At 42.0% G+C, this 19,008-nt stretch overlaps 1 protein-coding gene and 1 pseudogene across 1 annotated transcript; both read left to right on the plus strand.

Moving 5' to 3' along the window:
* Positions 1-624: 624 nt before the first annotated feature.
* Positions 625-1,293, plus strand: LOC139451682 (putative nuclease HARBI1; annotated as a pseudogene).
* A 4,470-nt stretch (positions 1,294-5,763) lies between these two features.
* LOC139452117 (E3 ubiquitin-protein ligase RNF103-like) lies at positions 5,764-11,708 on the plus strand. Its single transcript, XM_071233442.1, has 3 exons — positions 5,764-6,296; positions 7,472-7,721; positions 9,534-11,708. The coding sequence occupies exons 1-3, from the start codon at positions 6,068-6,070 to the stop codon at positions 11,083-11,085; spliced, it is 2,031 nt and encodes a 676-aa protein (XP_071089543.1). The 5' UTR covers positions 5,764-6,067; the 3' UTR covers positions 11,086-11,708.
* Positions 11,709-19,008: the final 7,300 nt, after the last annotated feature.

Raw genomic sequence — 19,008 nt, forward strand, 5'->3', positions numbered from 1 at the left:
GGTCTGATATGAATGGTCAAATGGCAAATTCCATTCCACTGATTTACCGATCTGAGGCGGTATTCATAAACATTCTTAGAGTGCTAAAGAGGTCTTAAGTCTGAGAAAATTCTTAGAAATACCAAAAGTTACTCTTAAATCTAAGAATTTTCTTAAGTCATATTCATAAAAACTTTTAGTACTAAGAGTACTCCTAAAGTTAAGGGACCGCCTCCGTGGTCTTGTGGTAGAGCGTCCGCCCGGAGAGCTGAAGGTCCGGGGTTCGATCCCGGGCCGCGTCATACAAAAAGACGTTAAAAGATTGTACTTGTTGTTACCCTGTCTGGCGCTCGGCATTAAGGGGCTAAAACAAGGACTGGTCGGCTCGGAGTCAGTATACTGTGTCTGAGTGGGGTATTCGTGTTAAACTGCGGCATGGTATCTCAGTGAGCTAGCACTATAAATCGGCATCAGTCCGGACTAGTACAAGCAGCCACACACACACACATACACGTGCATGCACGTCGCTATATAAGTGCAATAATCTTGGACGCGACGTTAAACCCAATTTCACCTCACCTCACCTAAAGTTAAGAGTACTCAAGAGGGCTTTTAGCTACCTAAGAATTTTCTTAAGTATCCAATATGGCGGCATCTGGGGCACCCCAGCCGCATCAGCTGAGAAAATTCAGGCCAAGGAAAAACATTTTCAGTGTGTATTCAGACACGGAACTTATCCAGCGGTTTCGTCTTGACAGTGCAGGTATATTATTTGTCACAAATTTAATCAGGGATAGGCTTACCTCCCCTACACAAAGAAACAATGCCATCACCCCGGAGATGAAAATAGCCGTCATGCTGCGTTATCTTGCAACTGGGAAAATGCAACTGTGTAACGCCGATGATCTTGGAATAAGTCAGCCATCCATAAGCCGTATTGTCAGTGAAACAAATGATGCATCGTCAACACCGGCTATTGTCCGACAGTTTGTCAAATTACGAACAGACATCCAACGTAATCAAGCAGCGTTCATGGCAATTGCTGGCTTTCCTGACGTATTTGGTGTAACTGACGGCACCCATGTCCGCAGAATTGCCCCGAGTGTCGATGAGCCGGAGTACGTTTGTAGGAAACATTTCCACAGCATTAATGTGCAGATAGCATTTGATGCTCACTACAACATACTTGACATCGTTCCCAAGTGGCCAGGATCTACGCACGATGCAAGAATTTTAAATGAGAGCGGTGTCTGAACCGCATTCGAACAACTTCTTGAGCAGGGGACAGCTGAGGCTGGAGTACAGGTTGCTTGAGGTTGGGCTTGTACTCCGAGTGGCAAGGCACTACAATCTTCAGATTCCAAGCCAAGGAAGGGAGTACCAGCCTATGGAAGGTACTGTCCTTGTGGTGAAGAAATGGTCCAGTAAGCTTTGACCCTGTCTAAACATCAAAAGAATTTATTTTTGCGACAATACAAAGCTCCGTCTACCGCAGATGCGAAGGGGAAAAAACTGGCCAAGATAATGGCGACGTATGGGCTCGTCAGTCCGACCAATATCCTCATTTAAATATTGCTGCATGGGATTATTAGGATGTAATTTGTGGTGATGTTGCCGTTATTACATAATAATATGAATAACACAAATTAGATTCCTTCAATTTTGGTTATAATTCTGATGTAACCTTTAAGAAACCTATCGGGAAACTGGACTGCCCCCGTGGTCTAGTGGTAGAGCGTCCGCCCGGAGAGCGGAAGGTCCGGGGCTCGATCCCCGTCCGCGTCATACCAAAAGACGTTAAAAGATGATACTAGTTGTTACCCTGTCTGGCGCTGGGCATTAAGGGGCTAAAACAAGGACTGGTCGGCTCGGAGTCAGTATACTGTGTCTGACTGGGGTCTCAGTGGGCTATCACTATAAATCGGCATCAGTCCGGACTGGTACAAGCAGCCACACACACGTGCATGCTATATCAGTGCAATAATCGGATAATTGGATGCGGCATTAAACCCCATTTCACCTCACCTTCATCCCACCTCACCTTACCAGGTAACTGTCAATAGCGGGCAGATTAGCGAGAGTATTACAGAACAAACTCTGCGTCATATTTGGCGATAGATCGTAAGAGATATCACTGTATTTACATCGAGTGGTGTACGTATAGCGAGATATTACTGAACATGATATAAATTATACTTTGCTATATACTAGTATATGGGATCGTAGCGAGGGTTGTCCCTACATACACCTGGTCATAGGCTGTGGTGTAACGAAATATACCATTACATATACATGAAGATATGCATGGCTGTATAGCGAGATGTTTCCCTGGACATACACTTCGCCGTGTATGGCGAGAGTATATATGGCAGTATAGCGAGAGATGACACTTAAGAAACACTGGGTCAAGAGTACACACAGGGTTTGTTTGTGTGAGTGTTTGTTTTGTTTGTTTGTTGTTTAACGCCGCCTCAACTGTATTCCAGCTTTATGGCGGCGGTCTGTAAATAGTCGAGTCTAGACCAGACAATCCAGTGATTGACATCATGAGCATCGATCCACGGAATTGGGATACATTGACATGCATGAACCAAGTCAGCGAGTCTGACCACCCGATCCCGTTAGTCGCCTCTTACGACAACCATAGTCACCTTTTACGAATAAAAAAAACGATTTTTTATTTTTACAAAACGAGTTGAAAAGAGCACAGCAGCAGAGGGCTTCTAAAATAATAGGAATCGGGTGGTCAGGCTCGCTGATTTTGTTGACGTGTGTCATCATACCTGATTATTTACAGACCGCCGTCGTATAGCTGGAATATTGCTGAGTGCGGCATAAAACAACAAACAAACAAAACACCGGGTTAAGCAAAGCGGTAGGGCGTGACAGTATCGCGAGACATAATCGCACACACCAGGCGACGAGAGATACCCTGTCCTTTAGCTTGGGTTTGTTTGGCGTGTCGACAAGCAGCTTTCCGGGAATTCAGCATTTCGGAAGAGCTCGCATTCGTGAGCACTCGTGTGTTTCCGTTCCCTGTGCACTTTCTTTGCAGGTCAAATCAAGGTTCAAAACGCTTTAGAAGCCCTGCGTGCATACAGGAAGTAAATATGTCTGTCAACAATAACAATGCATATCGTGACAGGCCAACGTCCAAACGTTAACACTCAAAAGTGTACAGTCATGAAGTGATATATGTACACACCACTATATATATATGATCTATATAAAGGTGTGACATATTAACTGGAAGGGTCATATCGCATTATGCGATTTATTCATATATATATATATATATATATATATATATATAGAGAGAGAGAGAGAGAGAGAGAGAGAGAGAGAGAGAGAGAGAGAGAAGGGGGGGGGGGGGGGTTGTCAAATTTACTACACGTGTACCCAACACCCTGTTGCCCGGCCCTACCCGGGCATCCGCTATAAGTCTCAAGAGTTGGGTACGAATGGAAAGTGTTTTATCGCAGCCCTGGCAAAAGCTATTTAGATTCATGTATAAAACGATCTCATCATGGATACGCGGAAGATGATAGACGCTTTATCCTTCCTCAAACATATAAAAATCACGTTCAACAACAAACCAACCAACCAACCAACCACAACGAATGCTTACATAATCAGAAAGATATGTGAGCATTAGCTATACTTGTAGTGTAACCATGGACATTTATTGTAAATGCCATTAAACAGTACGTATATACATCACGTGACTATCCACGGGTCCAGGTAGATGTGTGGGTACCTGGGTCCTACCCGGTACCCATCTACCCGAGTACCCGAGTATCCGAGTTACCCTTCCCAGCCCAAAATAGAAATTATAGAAACTCCAGTGACATACTCACCTTGTCGGCTGACAATGGATACTGTTCAAAGTAGGGTCAAACCCAACTCACTCCCTCTCTAGCTCATCCAGAGATGGGCCATTTCGCTGAAGTGTCAAGCATCGATTGACACAGTTTACATATACAGGAACTGCAGAGCGAGAAGGCTGTGTGGCAGACAGTAGATAACGCGCCTTTGCTTTGATTTGGCAAACCGAAAGTTCACCTGGATTTACCCATCAATGACGCATTTAGTGCGTGATTGGGATTTGGGTCGTCTGTGGGTGTATGCAAGTGTTTGAGTTGAGTGTCTATAGATAGGCCATACGTGTTGGGCAATACAGTCATATCTATGGTTAGTGAGCGTTACATCCAGCACGCGAGTGTGCATAGGATACGAAATGATATCAGATAATGAAAGAAATGTTTACAAAACTATTAACGATATTGTCGCATGATTAACAACATGTATTTCGTCAGACTATTAATAATAATAATAATAATAATGAGTCCATTTGTATGGCGCCAAACTCCATACCAGCTCGCGTGCTCATGGCGCTTACAGTGAGCACTCGATTTTCATTCTCAGCTCCCTGGGGAGTATACAACCCAAGCTGCCTGTGAGGCGCTAGAAGGTTAACAGCCACCATCTCATCCTACAGGGTACCCGCTCATTGCTGGGTGAACAGAGGCACATTTCGAACAAAGTCAGGTACATGTGCTTCAGTGTGGGTCAGGACCGAAGCCCTAGAAACTCTCAGGAGTAAAGCTGCCGCCCTCAGCAATATTCCAGCTATATGACGTCTGCCTGTAAATAATCGAGTCGACCTGGACCAGACAATCCAATGATTGATGTCATGAACATTGATCTACGCAACTGGGATATGATGACATGCATCAATCAAGTCAGCAAACCTGGGCACCCGATCCCGTTAGCCACCTAAAATAAACCAATGTTAATACGCTTGCACTGGGTAAAGGGAAGTAACTCGGCTCGTTTGCGTCGTCTGCTACGGATTTTGCAAACAGCGGATACATATTCCGCACCAGAAATTGATATTGGTAATTGGTATCGGTAATCCACGGAATTGGGATACGATGACATGTATCAAGCAAGTAAGCAAGCCTGACCACCCGATCCCGTTAGTCGCCTCTTACGACAACCATAGTCGCCTTTTACGATTCCGGGTTAGAATAGGTCTACAGCAACCCATGCTTGCCGTAAAAGGTGACTATGCTTGTCGTTAAAGGCAACTAACGGGATCGGGTGGTCAGGCTCGCTGACATGGTTGATGCATGTCATCGATCCCAATTGCGTGGATTACCGATGCTCATGATATTAATCACTGGATTGTCTGGTCCAGACTCGATTATTTACAGACCGCCGTCATATAGCTGTAATATTGCTGAGTGCGGCGTTAAACAACAAACCAACCAACCAAACCAAAGCCTTTTACGAATAATAAAAAAATAAATTCACAAAACGAGTTGAAAAGAGCACAGCAGCAAGGGGCTTCTAAAATATAAAATTAGTAACGAGAAATATATTTTCTAAAAAATTAGAAAGGTGTGTTGACCGATCTCGCACACTCTGAAACATTGACAATTAAAATAGATATGTGCGTTCACGAAAAAGATTGATTTTTTTTTTATCTAGATCGGCGAATAGAACCGTTAATTCATTAGGTACTCACATCGCAAACGAAATAGGAATTTATCCAAGTTTTGAAGAGTTGTTTCCCTTTGACCATAAAAGGCCCCTAACCCGGAACGGGCTATCGCTGTGTGGAGCTTGATAAATACACAAGCGTTATGGTCATCACTACGTTTGAATTTTGATAGCGCAGCGTATTAATTTACGTAAAGGTGTAAATATATTGTTTTTCAAACAGGGCTATATAAACAATATAGTCGGTGTATATGGTTATAGAGCACCTGTGTCACGTGATTGCATTATTTACATCCGCCATCTTGGGTAGGGTCAGGGGTCGACAGCTTCTGGGGCGAAGCGGGTGGAGAAACACGAATAAGACGGCAAAAAGTCTCAAGAGAACTTTAACAACCGTTCAGTAAGACAGCAGAACAGACCAAGAACCCCAAATGCTACTTTTACAATGATGTAAACGCCGGCAAGCATGATATTCAAGCCTATATCGCTGTGGTTGACGTGTCACTGATCTGTCAAAGTTGTCTGACGTAACAAAATTTAGTTTTGTCGAGAGCAAGTGGAATAGCCACACCAAAACGGCGAGATGTGGCTGAAACTTTGTCTCCTGTTAATCTACATCGTCGTGCTGTTCATCTTGGCTCGCATGTTGGAAGCAATCAGCTGGTATGAGACTGGGTCACTATCAAAGCGGTTGTTGGACCCCATGACTTTGTCAGTGATGAAGCTAAAGGCCTTGTTGGAACAGCGCGGTGTCGGCTTTGAGGGGGTTGTTCTTGAGAAATCCGACCTCACGGAGCTCGTTGAGGGGTCAGGTATGTGTTGCAGCGTCTGTGTTTGCCAGTGAGCACCTATATATATCATGTCAGATCTGTTGGGCAAAATTTATGATTTTCTAATTTGTTTGTATATTTATTTGCTCAATGCTTTCTTTGTTTGTTGTTTACATCGCACTCAGCAATATTCTAGCTATATGACTACGGTCTGTAAATAATCTGGACCAGACAATTCAGTGATTGACATAATGAGCATCAATCCACGCAACTGGGATACAACGACATGCATCAACCAAGTCAGCGTGCCTGTCCACCCGATTCCGTTAGTCGCCTCTTACGACAAGCATAGTCACCTTTTAGGGCAAGCATGGGTTTCTGAAGACCTATTCTACCCCGGATCTTCAAGGTCTGGCAGCGTGTAAATAATCAAGTCAGGATCAGAAAACTAATGATCGGTCTTATGGACCATATCCATGTGATTGTAGTTGAAGTACCAAGTACCATCAACCAAGTCAGCGTGCCTGTCCACCCGATTCCGTTAGCCGCCTCTTACGACAAGCATAGTCGCCTTTCACGGCAAGCATGGGTTGCTGAAGACCAATTCCCCAATGCAGTGTTATCACTGTGATTGTCATAGGTCTGCTGACTGGCAACTACATATCGCCGGGGACTAATTAATGCCAACACCCTATTTGCCCATTTGTTTAGAATGGTGAAATATTTACCCGAAATTATAAGAAAACTGACTCTTGTACTGAAATATATAATGGATAAAATTAGGGTTGGGACAGCTAACTCAGGTTGGTGGGTACTGAGCATGACACAGGGGCCCACAGGACTACCCGGGCCATTGGTTAGTCACGTTATATCGTTTAATGAGAAAAATCCTTCTATGACTCCATGGTTACCTATGAGTCGATATACATACATATCTTTCTGACTTTTGATTTTTATATGTTTGAGTAGAGATTAAGCTTCAGTCAACTTTAGTGTATGCATGACCAGATCGTGTTATTGATGTACCTAAATATTTTTGTCAGGGGTATGGTAAAATAGTTCCTAAGCAGACATTTTGTACCCATATCAGTGGAAAAGGTTGACATTCCCTCACTCACTTGACAGTAGACTAACAATAATAAACTTTTTGATAAAACAGTCATGATTTTCATGGTTGCTGTGGCATAACTTCCTGACAAATTTTAATTAACTTTCAGGTCCAGTAACGGACGAGGAGGTGGTGAGCGCTGCTCGTGAGGAGGACTCGTCCTCTGTCACCAACTTCACATCTGGAGCTCATTTCTTCGAGCAGGTGGAGGATGCTAAGGACAGTGTTTGGTTGATCCAGGTTCACAATCAGCATGGAACGCCAGTCCTGCTCGGAGATTCACGCTGGAAGAGCATCAGAAAAAAGGTGTCGCGGTTTGGAGTCCGAGCTGGAATACTTGACTGCTCACTTGACATGAGGTATCCAACTTATTGTCATCTCTCACTGATAAGATAAAAACAGATGGCCCAGTGTAAAACAATGCAATTTGCTGTGCAGAGTTGCATTCCTTGGCCCATCCTGGGGAGCTTCTCTGATACATCTTCAAGGATGAACTGATACATACTGTCACTGTTCGCGTGATTGAGTTGGGTCTGACACCACTTTTAACAGTATTCTAGTTATGTCATGTTATGTTGGAGGAATGGATGCAGGTCTCAGACTTTCTCACTTTGGTGAAACCCACAAGCATGGCTATGGTGCTGACAAACCTAGAAACATACTGGTAGCATATGCCTATGGTTAAAACTAAACATGAAAGTCAGGGGCTTCTTGTCATAACCCCAATATCAAGAGTATAAGAATCAGGGCATTCCTTGATTCAAGTACTACAGCAGCATGCCTCAAGGCATCCCTTGTTTCAAGTACTATAGCAGCCGGCCTCAAGGCATCCCTTGATTCAAGTACTATAGCAGCCGGCCTCAAGGCATCCCTTGTTTCAAGTACTATAGCAGCCGGCCTCAAGGCATCCCTTGATTCAAGTACTATAGCAGCCGGCCTCAAGGCATCCCTTGTTTCAAGTACTATAGCAGCCGGCCTCAAGGCATCCCTTGATTCAAATACTATAGCAACCGGCCTCAAGGCATCCCTTGATTCAAGTACTATAGCAGCCGGCCTCAAGGCATCCCTTGATTCAAGTACTATAGCAACCGGCCTCAAGGCATCCCTTGATTCAAGTACTACAGCAACCGGCCTCAAGGCATCCCTTGATTCAAGTACTATAGCAGCCGGCCTCAAGGCATCCCTTGATTCAAGTACTATAGCAGCTGGCCTCAAGGCATCCCTTGATTCAAGTACTTTAGCAGCTGGCCTCAAGACATCCCTCGATTCAAGTACTATAGCAGCCGGCCTCAAGGCATCCCTTGATTCAAGTACTATAGCAACCGGCCTCAAGGCATCCCTTGATTCAAGTACTATAGCAGCATGCCTCAAGGCATCCCTTGATTCAAGTACTATAGCAACCGGCCTCAAGGCATCCCTTGATTCAAGTACTATAGCAGCCGGCCTCAAGGCATCCCTTGATTCAAGTACTACAGCAGCCGGCCTCAAGGCATCCCTTGATTCAAGTACTACAGCAGCCGGCCTCAAGGCATCCCTTGATTCAAGTACTATAGCAGCCGGCCTCAAGGCATCCCTTGATTCAAGTACTATAGCCGCCGGCCTCAAGACATCCCTTGATTCAAGTACTACAGCAGCCGGCCTCAAGGCATCCCTTTATTCAAGTACTATAGCCGCCGGCCTCAAGACATCCCTTGATTCAAGTACTATAGAAGCATGCCTCAAGGCATCCCTTGATTCAAGTACTATAGCAACCGGCCTCATGGACCCCAGCACCCAGTTTTATTGTGAACAGTGTTGTTCAACCTTATCAATGTTTTCATGCTGTCAACCATGGCAATGCAAATTTACCTGAAAAAATTGCTAGCCAAAACCACTCGGGGTGCATCAAACACTGCATTGAGAATAAACCATGAGGGTTGCATCAAACACTGCTGGGGGAATAAAGCATGAGGGGTGCATTAAACAACTTACTAGACACTTCCCTCTAAAAAACAATATCATCCAATACATGAAGTCATCAAGTTACAAGCGCATATTCAAATCTCCAGAAATGACACCGTGATAGAACAATGTTTTATCCTGAAATAAACCTCACCTCGTTCTTCATTGTTCTTTGCGATTGATCGAGTGGCAAGCTTATATGTATATTTCTGTATGCTCTCATGTTGTAGATACTGTCTAAGCAAAGGTTGGCACACCCCACGACTACTGCTTGCACTCCCGGGAGAGTTTGAGGCCAAGTCCAATGTCCACATTCACACCTACGGAGGGCCCACAAAGACAAACCTCCTGTATAATTGGATCCGGGAAAAATTGGACGGAAAAGTTGAAAAAATTACTCACACCAAACAATTTGCTGAGGAATGGTACCAATTTAAAGATCCATTTTTGAATCCAGAAATTCGGACAGTCTATTTTACAAATCAGAAAAACATACCAATGTTTTATTCCGCACTCAGTGTGAAGTTTCCGGGCAGGGTAAAGTTTGGAATGGTTGACACCGGATCATCAGGTGGGAAAGAAGTCATGAAATACATGGTCATGAGAAATAGAACAAAAGCTGCTATACCATCCTATATGATCATTACAGCCGAAAAAAATGTTCTGTATGGCACTAGGAATGGCGAAAATCTTTCGTTCCCAGCCATGGAAAATTATTTCAAGACTTTATACCCCTGCTTAAATGACATATTCATTGTTAGTTTCATTATGACCAATGTATTGTCGATTTTCGAATTATGTCTCGTGCAAGGAACGATATATAAACGCTTGAAAAGGTTTTTGTGGTATTTCGTTAAGTGTAACGTTATTCTCATTATGTTGTGGCTACCCATTGTAGGAATATTTCAGTTGCCCCATCTCGATAAGGTTCCTCTGTGGTTGTTGAAATGTCTGCGGATGTTTTCCACCACCAACATGGCTGCCCATATGAGAAAAGATCTGTCGTTTTACACTTTCCATTCAACTGTGCTCACATCTGTGTTTATTGCCTACACGATTTTGGTTGGATTTATCGAGTATAAACGGAAAGGTGGAGAAGATGAAGCTGAACAAGAGGATGAAAATTTCTGGAATTTTGCTGAAATGAGGACACTGGAACATCTCATTCGTCCTGTGGATCCATTCAGTGGTCGTTTACAACCCTCAGAGCTTGGCATGAATTTTTTCGGGGGCCGTTTATTCAATCCAGTTCGGCCAGTTATCTCCCTTACATATATTCCTGATCTTCCAAGATGGCGCTGCAAACTTCCTTCATCCATTGATGACACATGTAAAGTGTGTGATTGCTGCAAACCAATAGACTGCCCCGATAAAGAAATCGAGAAAGAAACCCAGAACGACAGTGTGGCTAAAAATTGTTCTGAAGGTACACTAGACAATTACACAGTCGCCCCGAACGTCTCTTCACCACCTAGTCTCGACAATCTAACAAATCAACATCCTTCCCATCCAGAAAAGACTCTAACCTGCACGTGTAAATTAAGCGGTCCTGACAAGTCTCTGATCGATCCGTACTACCCTGAGGGCTTCCTCCCAGCGACCCAGTGCGTGATCTGCCTGGACGACTACAGGTTCGGTGTGATGCTGTGTGGACTGCCTTGTCTCCACACCTTCCATGAAGACTGCATCGTCCGCTGGCTGAACAAGGGGCACCACTACTGCCCCATGTGTCGCTGGCCGGCCTATAAACTCAAGGCTGAAATGCACCTTCTCTCAGAGTGATCAAATTGTGTGGCTTTTGTTATGATTTCATATAGAGGTTCATGTTCAGGCTGATGAATTATTGCATATATATATTAATGCATACATATATGTAGTGGCAGTGTTTGGAGGTTTTTTTTATATGTATTATACATATACATGTATATGCGTATGGCAAATGCAGGTAAGTTTAATTTGGATTAGGATATCAACTTGCCTCATATTCTATTGGAATTGTGTTGACTATCACATTTGCAATGATTCATTTGACATTAGCATTAATGACTGGCAGTATCTTCTATAATGCATCTGAACTGATATATAGAAAATAACAAATTGTTAGTGTTAAATATACCTGTTGCAGCCATTCCCTTACACATATCACATGTTTGTCCTGTCTTATATAGAGGGTGGTTGTGGGATGCAGACAATATGGACAAATACAAGAAACATTTATTTTTTTTTTACACGATCAAGACAATAAATGTTTCTTTTGCCAACATACTTATTAATTATGCAGAGAAGTGACCCCATACATTGTCCTTTATTTTCAACCAAGATCACCTTATCTCACATTATCATGACTTTTCTGGGTTTTATTGTAGGCATATTTCCATCAATAAGTAGTTCAGAATGTAGAATATACAAAAGCATTCATTTGATGTAGGTAGCCATGGTATGAGATCTGAGATTGTTGATCTCGGAGCTACTCAATGCCTACCTATGGTAGTCAAGAATCAAAATACATCTTTGTTGGGCCGCTTTATATTCCATTCCAATTTTTATAGTCACATTTTCTGTTCTATCAGGCTATAGATCACAGCACATTTTTATTTGAAGTATTGGAACAAAATCCAGAATTCAATGTTCACAAATACTGTTTTTTATGATTTTATGTTTTGGGTTTATCATCATTAACACTGCACCTTGTTAGCAAGTCTCCTGCTTAGTGCTGCTTACTGTCGGTCAGGTCACCACTGGTGCTGCTTGCTCCAGTTGGACAGATGTTATTAATTGTTATACATTTGTAAATCCAACCCGGAGTCAAGCGATAAGTAGTGTGGTAAGACTGAAAAGGATTTAGAGATTCACTGATTCACCAAAATGTAACACTGAAACCTCGCTAGTCTGGACCCTGTTAATCCAGAAACCACACATTGTGGAGATTGCTGCAGGAAATGCTTGCTTGTATACAGTGGGATATTCCAGTGATTCCTTAATCTAGAAATTTGTTGATCAAGGCGATTTCACTGTGAAGGCTACAGACCAGGGTAACGTTGTACAAAGTGATCTTTGCGTTAACTCTATACCAGACCAACATCTAGTTTCTGAAATGAACATATTTTTCCGAAGAAAAAAAGTTGTTAAATTATGGTTATAAATTATAATTAAAAAGGAGCCCAGCTACTTCATTTTCAGATACTGCAGTAATCTAGACTTGCCAAGCATTATTGACTTGCATGGGCTGTATTGGATATATTTGTTTCAGGGTCTGTATGACATACTATTCCCATACCTTAAAATAGACTTACGACATCCTAGCACTAAGGTTGTTTCATACAATGGCACCCAGATTAGCAGGGTTTCACTGTATTTAGACCCACCTATGTCATAAAATCATGCACTAAGTTTATTTAGTACATTTATGCTTTGAATTTGTTGCAATATTCTTTCTCATCCGATGATCTAGAAGCTAGCACTGACTGGCAGTCTGGATAGATGATGTGTCAAGCCCAGTGTTCTTTCCGATCACGTCATGGACATGGATGGAAATTCGTTACCATGGTTACTTAAATGTTATCATGAGGATAAAGTATTATATGAGCCTTGTTTTCATTTTGTGAATTGCTACACAAAATAGATTTGTTGTGAAAAAGAATTGTGATTGTGATATATTTGTTTCATGACTTGGGTGTAACAGGTCTGACTAAATGCAACAATATGAGTTTAAACAGTTGACTAGGAACACATTATGGTCAGAGTTCAACATGGATTCAAGATCAATTTGGTCATTTGTATTCTTGAACCATTTTCAATCAGTAAATTATTTGAAGCTGAAATAAATACATGTATTGGGTTTAAGAATTTCTGGATTTTAAGGTAATCAATTTTCATGTCATTTAGTCAAATGGTTCAATAAGCATGATAAAGAATCCTCAAAATTTATCTGAGGATGCAAGACAATTTCATAACATTATACTACTGTTACCGGGTACTTTTGACTTTCAAGTTCCAAGTTTGAACTGCAAGATGTATAATGAATGTCTGGAAACTAATGTTTATGAGATCTCGAAGGAATATCCTTTACCCTCAATCCTCCTTGTGATGCAGCTGTAGTTTAGGTTCTTTGTGATGCAGCTGTAGGTCAGGTTCTTTGTGATGCAGCTGTAGGTCAGGTTCTTTGTGATGCAGCTGAAGGTTAGGTTCTTTGTGATGCAGCTGTAGTTCAGGTTCTTTGTGATGCAGATGTAGGTCAGGTTCTTTGTGATGCAGCTGTAGTTGAGGTTCTTTGTGATGCAGCTGTAGGTCAGGTTCTTTGTGATGCAGCTGTAGGTCAGGTTCTTTGCGATGCATCTGTAGGTCAGGTTCTTTGTGATGCAGCTGTAGGTCAGGTTCTTTGTTATGCAGCTGTAGGTCAGGTTCTTTGTGATGCAGTGTAGTTCAGGTTCTTCCAAACTTACATGCACCTTCTCCTTCAGTGAATCAGTCATAGTGTAGATTGAGAAACACAAACTGGTCTTAGTAGGAAGTGATCTTGGTCTTGTATCTGACTACACTGTTTTCTTCAATCTCAGATGTTGCAGTGTTTTTGAAAAGCAATGTGGTAGGAAACATACCATTACACCAGATACATGTAGGTTTATGATGTTTTATTTTATCATTGTGGGGTCAATATGCTGAGAAAAGGGGGATGAGAGGGGGAGACCGCAGAAACCAATAAAATTTGTCATGGTTGATGAGTGGTTAGGTAGAATCCCCAAAATTAAAGATGTAATGAAAAAACTTTAAATAAATCCAAATTTTAAACAATAATGTTCAGTGAGTATGTTTAATTATTTGTCATGTTGACCTTTCCAAACTGTAGGGTAGTTTAATCTGCAAAACAGGAAAAGAATGGTCTGATCTTTTGCCTAAGAATTGCATACTTTCATAGAAGTACATTTTAGTCTTATTTTTACTCATAATTACATTCTACACTTTGTATATATGCTATCACTAAACATTGCCACACCACCATGATCACAGAACTTGGTTGATGCATGTCATCGTATCCCTATTGCGTGGAGAGATGCTCATGTTGTCAATCACTGGATTGCCTGGTCCAGACTCTATTATTTACAGACCGCCACCTATAGCTGGAATATTGCTGAGTGAGGCATTCAACAACAAACAAACAAACATACATCACAGAATATTTACCTCTTGTGTTCTTTGTTCTGTTTGCATTAACCAAAGACGACGATCTACCTTACTATGTTCAGTAGCAACTGACCCGATTGAGGTGTTTAAGTTTTGTTGGGAGAATAATACAGTGACCTTTTGGTGTTTGCTTTCCATATCCATGTGCAAGAGAATATGCTCACTATTTGGTTTGCCAGCCATGAAGAGAGAAACCTTTCCGACAGTTGAGACCATGAGTGCTGATGGAAAAAAATTAGGGAACTAATAAAATAGTTGCAGAAGACAGTTCTGCTCTTTCAGGTATGGATGATTCGTATCAAGAAAACAAGACATTGAAATGTGTGCATATGCACACTCTGCGTGTGTTGGTGCAGTGAGTCAGTGTGTATATGCACTGTCTTCGTGTGTTGGTGCAGTGAGCCAGTGTGTATATGCACTGTCTGCATGTGTTGGTGCAGTGAGCCAGTGTGTATATGCACTGTCTGCATGTGTTGGTGCAGTGAGCCAGTGTGTATATGCACTGTCTTCGTGTGTTGGTGCAGTGAGCCAGTGTGTATATGCACTGTCTGCATGTGTTGGTGCAGTGAGCCAGTGTGTATATGCACTGTCTGCATGTGTTGGTGCAGTGAGTCAGTGTGTATATGCACTGTCTGCATGTGTTGGTGCAGTGAGCCAGTGTGTATATGCACTGTCTTCATGTGTTGGTGCAGTGAGCCAGTGTGTATATGCACTGTCTGCATATGTTGTGCAATGCAGGGCTTCATGTGTTCAGGGATGAGAATCTCCCACGGATCATCAAGGGTCGCCTTTGTGATACATGCCATTGCAGTATACTCATAAATCAAATGGTCCATTTTCAGTGTTTTCTGAAAACATTCTTATCCCTGTGTGTTGTTGCAAGTTGATGCAGGACAGTCCTCACTTGGAGTAGCTACTTAACAGATAGTGACATATTCTCTTACCGATCCTCTTCCTGATGTTGACCTACTTTGTTGATAATAAAGGCTGTGCAAATGTTGAACTGTTTTATCTGATGTTTATAACGATGCTGGACTCAGTGCCACACAACCAAGGACTGATCAGGTTTTGCAGTTGGTTGTCCTTTACAGATTAAAGAAATGAGTCAAGAAATTGATAGACCAGGCATAATTTATTTTTAATGTGGGATTTGAATTGAAGTCTTGAATCTGAATTCCCAAATATTAGAAACGTGTAAGTTCCTGTACATCCGGTCGTCTTTTAGTATTCATTATTGAATGTGAGTGAGTATGGTTTTACGCCACTTTTAGCAATATTCCAGCAATATCACGGCGGGGACACCAGAAATGAGCTTCACACTTTGTACCCGTGTTGGGAATCAAACCCGGGTCTTTGGCGTGACGAGCGAACGCTTTAACCACTAGGCTACCCGACTGCCACTTATTGAATGTGAACAGTGACAGCTTCCTTGTACATTGTGAAGTGATTGATAGGTCAATAGTTCAACCTAGACAGTCAGAATGATAAATGATCTACTGTCAAATTTCACAATAAAGGATATATATTCTTTGCCATGTAATTTCAATAAACATGACTATAAGGCAGTTGAAGGCATGTTTATGTAATTTCAATAAACATGACTATAAGGCAGTTGAAACAGCTGTATCCAGTGGAAGTTTGTTCTGTTTAATTAAATTTTCTCTCTCACATTTTAATCCTTTTTTTTATACTGGCAAAGTTTGCAAGCAAAACAATATACATTGTTGCATGAATCCCATTTATTTTACAAGAGTCTGTTCAAGAAACGTAAATAAACATGTGAAAATCAATCAACAAAATGATGAACACCGGAATAGGTAACTAAATAAATGAATTTTCCTGGGTTCTTAACACATATGTTTGGAGATGTTCCAAGGTGTCTACAACTGGTGTTACCTTCAGACAAATATGTATCATGAATATTGATTTAGATAAGTAATAAACTTTAGAAAATCAATTTTCTGTTACTTCATGTACCTGTTGAATGTGACAGCTGAGCAATGATTAATTGTTAAAGCCAACAAGGCACGGACCAGAAAGTTATAAATTGAGCTACCGATTCATGTGGTCTCTTTCCACAATGTGATCGTTGTGCAGAGTTGTATCAGGTGAGTGAGTGAGTGAGTGAGTTAGGTTTAACGCCGCTTTTAACATTATTCCAGTTATATAACGGCGTGTCAGCTTAATGTGGGAGGAAAGCCCGAAGTGATGCAGTTCTCAGAAGTTTACCACTTCGGTGAAACCCACGAGCATGGGTATGGTGCTGACAAACCTAGAAACCTAATCGGGGCGAACAGGGATTCGAACCCACAATTATAGGTTTCTCGCTTGCCCAAGGGACGCAACTCTGCACAGCGAATCGCGGCGCCTTAGACGACTGGGCCACCCATGCCCGCTTGTATCAGGCGAGGTGAAATGGGGTTAAACATGGTGTTCAAGATTATTGCTTGTTTGTTAAACGCTGCATTCTGCAATATTCCAGCTATATAACGGCAGTCTATAAATAATCGAGTCTGGACCTGACAATCCAGTGATTGATATCATGAGCATCGATCCACGCAATTGGGATCGATGACATGCTTTAACCAAGTCAGCGCGTCTGACCACCCGATCCTGTTAGTCGCCTCTTACGACAAGCACAGTCACCTTTTACGGCAAGCATGGGTTGTTGAACACCTATTCTACCCCGGATCTTCACGGGTCTTCAAGGTTATTGCAGTTGTATTTAGTGATGTGCATGCATGTGTGTGTGGCTGCTTGTACTCGTCCACAAGTTCAGACGTAAGACATGTTTCTAGTGCTGGGCCACTGAGATACCATGCCACAGTTAAACTTATAAAACCTACTGGCTGTTTGTGTAACTCGATATGGAGTTTTGAAATTGTGGTAACACCTCGCAGGAGGTAGTCCAACGATTGTAACACCTCGCAGGAGGTAGTACAACGATTGTAACACCTCGCAGGAGGTAGTACAACGATTGTAACACCTCGCAGGAGGTAGTACAACGATTGTAACACCTCGCAGGAGGTAGTACAACGATTGTAACACCTCGCAGGAGGTAGTACAATGATTGTAACACCTCGCAGGAAGGCTTACAATCATTATAACTTCCGTTCAGATTGTAACATGTAATGAAATGTAAAATCAAATGACAAATGTTTTGTTTATATTCCCAAGGATCAAACTCGCAACCTTCATATCTGTAGCCCAGTGAGTGTACCACAAGGCTACAGAGGTGTTGATAAGCAGCACTGCTTTTTAGAATGTCCTTTTCAAGATCCGTACGCCAGCAACAGGCTGTACAATGAATGAGCGTCAGTCAAAGCAAAACGTGTAATAGTCTCAGCCTACGAGACGCACGTGCAGATTTCGTGCCATTGCGAGACGCACGTGCAGATTTCGTGCCATTGCGAGACGCACGTGCAGATTTCGCACCGTTGCAAAACCCACGTGCTGAGGTCACCGTTTTCATTGAACCAAGTTCACGACTGCAGACGATATTTCCTTTCCGATACAGGTTATACATTTGAGAGTTTTTATAACAGTTATTTCATTAAAAACGTTGTCTTTGCGATGAGTCGGTTTAAAAGTTGGACAAACCATGTCTCCTCGAGATTACTAGAGATTGTAAACCTTCACATTCCGGAACGTCCCTCATGTGAGGGTTTACAATCTCTAGTAATCCCTCGGAGACATGGTTTCTCTGACACATAGATACTCCATTCACACACAGTGTAGTCGCATTAAGAGAATGAAACAAGGACTGACCTGATCATCAGTGTACACTGTGTTACAAGTGGGGTATCAAAGCCGCATAATATTTCAGTGTGGCAATTGCATAATTTTCAGCACTATAAAACCAGATAGGCAGACGCATACATGCATGTTACTATATATAAATGCAATAATCTCAGCAATCTTGAACACGACGTAAAACCCTATTTCACCACACTTCATGAAAAGATTCTGGGGCTAAATTAAATTACCGGTACCAGTAAATGGAACCTTCATGATAAAAGATATAAATTAGGTAGATAAAGAGTACAGCAAGAACTAGGAACACACCACTTGTAAAACAGTTACCATGGTTACCCCACACTTAAAGTAATACTGTCACCATGGTTACCCCTATATAAGAAAAATGTGCCATGTTCTTCCTGATCAGCTATCTTAACAATATCAATAACAATAACATAATTGTATATTTACTCAAATATATAATTAAAAAGACTCCTTGATGTGAATCTAGAATCAACTTCAGCAGGCAAGTAGGTCCCTTGTTGTCATAACCTAGTATTTACACATAATGACAAACTTGTCTTGACAATATAATAGACCCGTTAAGATATGGGGTAGAATAGGTCTTCAGCAACCCATTCTTGCTGTAAAAGGTGACCATGTTTGTCAGAAGAGGCAACTAATGGGATCGGGTGGTCAGGCTCACTGATTTGATTCATGCATGTTATCGTATCTCAAATACGTGGATCGATGCTCATGATGTCAATCACTGGATTGTCTGGTACA

Source organism: Haliotis cracherodii, unplaced genomic scaffold (assembly GCF_022045235.1).
Source record: "Haliotis cracherodii isolate W230 unplaced genomic scaffold, xgHalCrac1.p SCAF_9, whole genome shotgun sequence".
NCBI lineage: Eukaryota > Metazoa > Mollusca > Gastropoda > Lepetellida > Haliotidae > Haliotis > Haliotis cracherodii.